Consider the following 7,301-nt stretch of genomic DNA (forward strand, 5'->3'; position numbering starts at 1 on the left):
CTATCCTCTTCACACATAACCTGCTGTTTTCATGCCACCTTACTAACACAAATATTGTTCTCATTTCAAATACCTTTAAAGTTGAATTTCATCCCGCTGTGTGTAGTTCTTATTTCATCCACACTTTATTGTTCATGAAGAGTAGAGAGAAGATGGTAGAGTCCTGGTTTGGGAGTTGAAATATGTATCTATTCCTTATCTGTTGTGTTGTGTACTGGGTTGAAGCTAATGCACATTGATGTTTCACGTAGTCCTGCCTTTGGCTATAACAACCAGAAAACACAGCAAATGGCAGCGAATTCAACACATCGGCTGTTTAGTTATTGACATTGGTTGAGTGTGTGTCTTGCCATGTTCAGACTATTTCAACGTGCGTTTGTATGTGTGTGTGTGTGTGTGTGTGTGTGTGTGTGTGTGTGTGTGTGTGTGTGTGTGTGTGTGTGTGTGTGTGTGTGTGTGTGTGTGTGTGTGTGTGTGTGTGTGTGTGTGTGTGTGTGTGTGTGTGTGTGTGTTGCCGCCAGGCTGCTCCAGAGGGCCCAGTCCTCTCACCATGGGGGCTCAGGACACTCTTCCTGTGGCAGCCGCGTTCACAGAGACGGTCAACGCCTTCTTTAAAGGAGCTGATCCCAGCAAGTAGGTCAACAAATAGCTCCACATGTTCACAGCATAATGCTGGAGTTAGTCTTACTTTACTTCATCCCCTTCCTAATTACCCTTTCTAAGAAGTATTTAAACTGTTTTTTTTTATAAACACACAACCCTGTGGTTGTAAACAGACATAGGGACATGGTTTCTCTTTTATCAACAATTCTAACTTCTCGCATGAAGCGTCTGTAACTGTAGTGTAAACACTTTATGAATGACTTTTACATAATTCCAATCAATATGTGTTATAAAGCCGTTATTGGTTGTTTACATACATGCTGACGTTATTCACAGGCAGGTTCAACACTGTTGTTATTATAATGCGTATTTTCCATAATTGTATTGATGTGATTCTTTATTTATGTATTCAATATTGAACACTTTGGAGCTCCTTATATTTCATGGCCTTGATCAACAGATGGAATTTGCTCAGTTGTCATGGAGCGTGAAGAAGAAGTATTAGTACACATTGTTACAAGTACATATGTTATGTAAGTGTGCGCTGTAGAGTTTCTGTCTCTCTCACACACTTGTTGTCTTCCTCTTCCTCTCAGGTGTGTTGTGAAGGTCATAGGTGAGATGGTTTTGTCGTTTCCGGCGGGCATCACGCGGCACTTTGCCAATAACCCATCCCCCGCCGTGCTAACCTTCAGCATAACCAACTACAGCCGACTGGAGCATGTGCTGCCTAACCCCCAGCTCCTCTGCTGGTAATGACACCACTGTGAACTCACCACCTCACTCTCAAAACAAATAACAAATGCACCTTTTATTCACCGGAGGCAGTGAAGAGGTGAAAAGAAGTTCTCACTGGCTCCACCTTACATGCCTAGTTCAAGTATTTATTACGTTTTATTGTCCATCTTGGAATTGATTATATTAATATTACATTTTTTGTTTGTTATGAATGTTTTTATAATTGAACAAAATTTCATTCAAACCAAATCAAACACTCACTGTGCATATCATTTGTATTAATAATAATTTCACCTAAACAGCATGTTGCATCATGCAATCAAAATGAGTCACCTTCTTGTGTAGATTAGTTAATGCAAACTGCTGATCAACTTTGTTTGTTTCCAATTCATCGTTTGTTTTTCCTTATAATAATATGTATGCTACTTATCACACTTACTGTATGTTATAGTAACAGAGCGAACGTTATTCATATGTCACAGTTCATACACAAGGAAAATGTAATGTGTTTTACAAAAATAATGTATAATATACACACAACAGCATCACCTGATTAACATCACGATTAACATGATCCGAAAGAAACATTAAAAGGCAAAATGTTTAAAATGCACAAAGTGGCATAAAAACAAAGTGAAACTTTAAACATATAGTTCATTTTTCACTAAAAACGAACAAAGTCAAGATGTACATGTGCACATATTTTGGATAGGGACTTGAACTGGTTAAACTATCTGACATATGGCTCGTAAAACATTCATGATCTCGTATGGAAAAGTTTGGTTGATGGCGAGGATGAGTAAACTTAAGATCATCTCAGACAATGCTGACAACCTATTGAGTCATCATCAGGTCATCTGAGTGTTCAGGCCAACTGCTCTGAGCAGAGGTCTGCCTTTTTTGTTGTTTAATGTCTTTTGTTTTAATATTTTGATTCATGTTCGCAAAACACTCCAAAAAGACTTACTTTGGACCCATAAAAAGTATTTAAATGTTAAAAAGCACATCATAAATCACTCAATAGCACTAAACGTGTAGTGCTTCACAGTTGTAAAATGATTGCTGTTACATATGATTCATTACTAAATTAAATTCATAGAATATCTCCCTTTTAAAATGACAAATGATAACTTCTGCAAGAAGTCTTTTATTAGATTATTTTCTTAAACCCGGTTTAGTTCACATCTGTAAAATCAGTGTGAAGCCCGACCTCTTGTGGCTCACTGTGAAATGAAAATGTTTGTTTTCCTGGTCAAACATTTCTTCAAAGCTGAGACGCTGGATGCTGCACTCTAATTTTACAAGATAAGAAACATCAGATTCCTCAGGTAATCATGTATTCACCAGATATCACATATAACATGTCATATTTCGATCATGCTTTTCTACCAGCGACACCACCACACAAGCCAAGGCAGATGCCAAGGACTTCTGGGTGAACATGCCAAACCTGATATCCCATTTAAAGAAGGTGGCAGAGCAGAAGCCTCAGGCGACATACTACAACGTGGACATGCTCAAGTATCAGGTGAGCTCGACCCCCTGGGGAGTTATAACTTGACATCACTAAGCAAAGAGAGACACGGGGGGGGTGGGGGGGTGCTTATGTAGATTGCGGGAGCAACGTGACATTATTTTGTAATCCCTAAACGTTTCCTGTCCGTGTGTAGATATCAACGGAGGGGCTCCAGTCGATTCCGTTGAATCTAGCGGTGAGCTGGAGATGTGAGCCCACCAGCACTGACCTGAGGATCGACTACAAATACAACGGGGAGGCCATGACGACGCCGATGGCCCTCAACAACGTCCAGTTCCTCGTCCCGATCGATGGAGGGGTTTCAAAACTACAGGCTGTCTTACCTCCTGCTGCATGGTACGGTCTAAACTTTGTTGTAGCGCTAAGTACCATTTAGATGATACACTATGTAATGTATACTACCATACAACATATGCTTGACTTTGTCTTTCAATTAGTCACTTAGTCTTAAGAAGCTCCCATAATGCATTTGTCTGTCCTCTTGTAATCTTGACAGGAATGCGGAGCACCAACGCATCCTTTGGAAGATTCCTGATATCTCACAGAAATCTGAAAACGGAGGTACGTACAGAACGATAAAAGTAACATATGCTGTTCAGTGACATTGATATACTTTAGGGAACAGCCTGTGGCTAATCATTAGTTCTTTAAGATCTTTTAGTTTTATATTCAGATACTCAAATTCTATCATAAAATGTATGCATAGCCCCGGTAAAAAGAAAAACACGCACATCCTACAAACATTGCTCTGATCTTACTTGAGTTGTGACAGAGTTTCTGAAGGCGTGTGGTTTTAAACACTGAACCTGCACTCGGAGTACAGGTCCTCAGGAAAATGTGGGGCCCTAAGTGGTTGTCAGCTTTGTCTGCAGTAAACAATGGCCACTATAATGCTGTTTTCAGTGTGATGTCACGCTGCAGTTTGGCTGTTTCCAGAGCTCCTCTTATTCTCTAATGATAAAAGAAATCAATGCCAGACGTCATCTGATACTTTAAATTGTCTGTTGCTTGTTTTATATGTTACAAAGTAGAACGCCCCGGGGGCTCACCTGCTCTCCAGAAGAAGGACACTAAACGAGATTATGTATTTATTTACCTACAAAATGGAAAATGTAACCAGGCTAAAACATGATCAGTTTAGCTTGGCTCCTTTTAAACATGGATGTCTTTAAATGTAACTCTGAATCTGTCTAATAGGCTCTGACCAAAGAAATCTCATATGATTACATTTTTGGAATTGGCATGAAAAGGTTGGCTACAGCAACATCTGTCGTCATCTACAGCTGCTTTCTGCATTTTTCATTTTGTTAAATCAGAACCAACACATCAATCGTTTCAAAAGCTGTTTACACTTGAATCTGTGAACCTGGTACCCTCGTGCACTTCACTGTATGAAATGTTGGGAATGAGACCAGTTTTCCTTCACCTTGAAATCATTGCTAGTGGCCAGCAGACATCTTTCTAAAGTCACCGTCTTCCCTCAGGTGTGGGGTCGTTGTTAGCACGCTTTCAGCTCACAGAAGGCCCGAGTAAACCGGCTGCACTCGCGGTGCAGTTCACCAGCGAGGGCAGCACCCTGTCGGGCTGCAACATTGAACTGGCCGGGCCAGGATACCGCTTCTCTCTCATCAAGAAGAGGTTTGCCGCAGGTCGGTTTAGTGTTTTACTAACAACACGTGGAAACCAAATGTTATTTATCAATGGCACTGGTGTCAGACGATAACTCGACTCATCCAGTAGATCAAACCTCTCTAAACCTACACTGATGTTTGATTTTTTGTTTTTGTTTCCCTTCTTCAAGTAAAGTCATTTATTTACCACATAATAAAGTCATGATCGTCATCATTGTTTGATGTCAAACATCAATGTAAGATTAGAGAAGTTAGTTAGTTTCCTTTTTTTAAATGTTTTTAATCATTTTTATTCATACGTTAAGATATGTGTATTATTGTCTAGTATTGTGGATCAAGACACAATATACTTTCTGTCAGGGTGGACAATACACACTTTTTTGAAGGTAATATTTGCTAAAAATCTTGATTTCTTTCCAAGTTGTCATTTAATTGGAAGTCTGTCAACAGCCGTATGAAATTTCAGATTCCTTTTGTATTAAACTATAATTGCTGCAGATTGATAATGAAAATAAATGACAAGTAACATCATTTAAAATGAAATAATAATGTATAAATAATAATCTTTTAAATGTCTTATGGTCAGTGCAGCCAAAAAGGATGTTTCTGATTTTAGTCTTCTGCACTACTCAGTTTCATGTATTCGGTTCATTTTCATGATCATGCAGTGTGTACTGAAGTAAACAATAGATCTGTTAAACGACTGAAACATGACACCTAAACATTTGGTGATGCTTTTCAGGAAAATACCTGGCCGACAACTAACCCATGCTACTGAGAACATGTCGAACAAAACAATGGCAGTGGACTGATGTTGACACAGAGGACAGAGGACATACCGACGCCAGACAACCGACTTTCCATTAACCTTTTCTGAACCCTCACGGCGGGTCCGCAGCCTACCCAGCAGTATTGTATAACTTGCATATAGCATCGTGGAAACTGTTTTAGGTCATGTAATTATCGTATTTGTATTAATTTCATAACATCTGTATTGCTGCAGTTAGACACCTGGGTTATTCCACCCTCTGAAGTCTGTGCCTCTGTCTCCATCCCCCTCTGGTCAATGTGTGGTGGTGTTTAAAAGTTTCACTGCAGCTGCCTGACATAAGACAGAAAGAGTTTTTCGGCCAGATTTTAAACGCTGGATAACCGGCTGTTTGTTGTCGAGAGTCCGGGAAGATTTAGCTGTAAAAATACCCATGAATAAAATCTTTGCGGTCAAACACACACCTTAGCTTCTGACACAAAGTCTAACTTCCCAAAGTCAGACTAGTTTAGGTTGAAGCAGGGCCTAGGATAATACATCGGAAGTTGTACACCTTTATTAGCAGATAGAAAAATCAGCTCTTAGAATAATTCTTCTGTCAGAGTCTGAGCTCAAAGCCTGAGACCGCAGTCCCAACTGTCTCGCACTGACGGTGGCCGACTGTGTGTCGTTTGCCATCAAAATAAATGCATTTACTGATGCATTTCGACCCATGTTGTCACAAGCAGTTAGAAGAAAGATGATGTTTCTTGTTGGTGCTTAAAAACACAGACGAAGAAAAAAAATAACTATATAATCATGCATCACCTACTGGTACTACAGGGTCACATGACTTTTGATCGCATCCTTTTTAATGTAAATGCACTGATCAGTCAATCAAACTGTTCATTTTTCAGACGTAGAGAGGGTTTTTAGCTCGTTAGGCAGCTGCAATGATAAATCAATTTACTGGCTGCAAAATACGAACATCTGTTTTCCTGTCAGAACAAAAGAAGTGTACAAAGTGTCATTTTAAATCAATGATATATATCTTAAAGGGCGTTTGGTGTTTTCCTCGTATTGTCAGATAGCCTTTCTGTTCCCAGGACAGCAGCAATAGACTCCAGAGTACATGACAGCATTCTATTTTTATTTATTGAGGACGATGATTTGTTGTATAAAACGTGATTCTGTATATGAATAGTTTGAATGGTATCGCACAACTCAGAACCCCTAAAGGTATAAATATTTGAAATCTCTTTTTTTGTAATTTGTGTAGTTGGGTAACCTGTGTACAGTATAAGGTATAATTTTTGAATTTATTTCAGATATAATTTTTTAACTCAAGTGCAACAGAAGATTTCAGATGTATATGGGTGAGGGGGGGGGGTAATTTAAAGAAAAAGATAAATATCTTCCTGGATGCTGTGTTATGCTTTGTGAAAGCAGTTAATGTAGAGTTAGTTATACCCATGGGCGAGGTTCACACTTTTAAGAGTCAGTTTGACATTTTGTTTTCTTTTTTCAAGAGTTAATTGCACTCGTATGTGTCTGTTCGACATGAGGTGGGAGCCAGAAGTCGGTTATCTCGGCATAAACACTGGAAACAGCGAGCCTGGTTTTATTGTGGGTTATCAAGATATAACATGAGTCCTGCCCTTTTCCTGTCGCGCCGCCATCAGATGAAATATTTAGAGTATTTTGGATTATGGACTACCTGCAAAACGAATGGCATTTCCATCAGCCTCAGCTGTACTTTTTTTTTTTTTTTATTGCTAGTTTGCAAATGTCAGCTTGCTAACAAACTAAGATGATGAACGTTGTACATGTTATACCTGCTAAACATCAGCATGTTAGCATTATAATTGAGAGGAGGAGAAAGTTAGCATTAAGCTCAAAGCACTGCTGTGCCCAAGAGCTGCTAGCGTGCCTGAAGACTGTCTTGTTCACCTTTTGGACACAGCCAGGCGAACTGTTTTCCCCGGTGTCCAGTCCTAATGCTAAGCTAAGCTAACCGTCTTGTGACTCCAGCTTATCATTTAAC

The 7,301-nt window shown here is 39.5% G+C and overlaps 1 protein-coding gene across 1 annotated transcript in view; it reads left to right on the plus strand.

Moving 5' to 3' along the window:
* The window catches only part of sgip1a (SH3GL interacting endocytic adaptor 1a), a gene marked incomplete at its 5' end in the record, with an annotated part of 61,490 nt that extends 54,963 nt beyond the window's left edge, over positions 1 to 6,527 (plus strand). Inside the window, 7 exons of the mRNA XM_079267107.1 lie at positions 522 to 633; positions 1,200 to 1,355; positions 2,734 to 2,869; positions 3,012 to 3,214; positions 3,375 to 3,439; positions 4,363 to 4,527; positions 5,252 to 6,527. Of these exons, the coding sequence (XP_079123233.1) occupies positions 522 to 633; positions 1,200 to 1,355; positions 2,734 to 2,869; positions 3,012 to 3,214; positions 3,375 to 3,439; positions 4,363 to 4,527; positions 5,252 to 5,274 (860 nt within the window). The 3' untranslated portion in view covers positions 5,275 to 6,527. The remainder of the gene's footprint in view (positions 1 to 521; positions 634 to 1,199; positions 1,356 to 2,733; positions 2,870 to 3,011; positions 3,215 to 3,374; positions 3,440 to 4,362; positions 4,528 to 5,251) is intronic.
* Positions 6,528 to 7,301: the final 774 nt, after the last annotated feature.

This window comes from Melanostigma gelatinosum (genome assembly GCF_949748355.1).
Source record: "Melanostigma gelatinosum genome assembly, chromosome: 4".
NCBI classification, from domain to species: Eukaryota; Metazoa; Chordata; class Actinopteri; order Perciformes; family Zoarcidae; genus Melanostigma; species Melanostigma gelatinosum.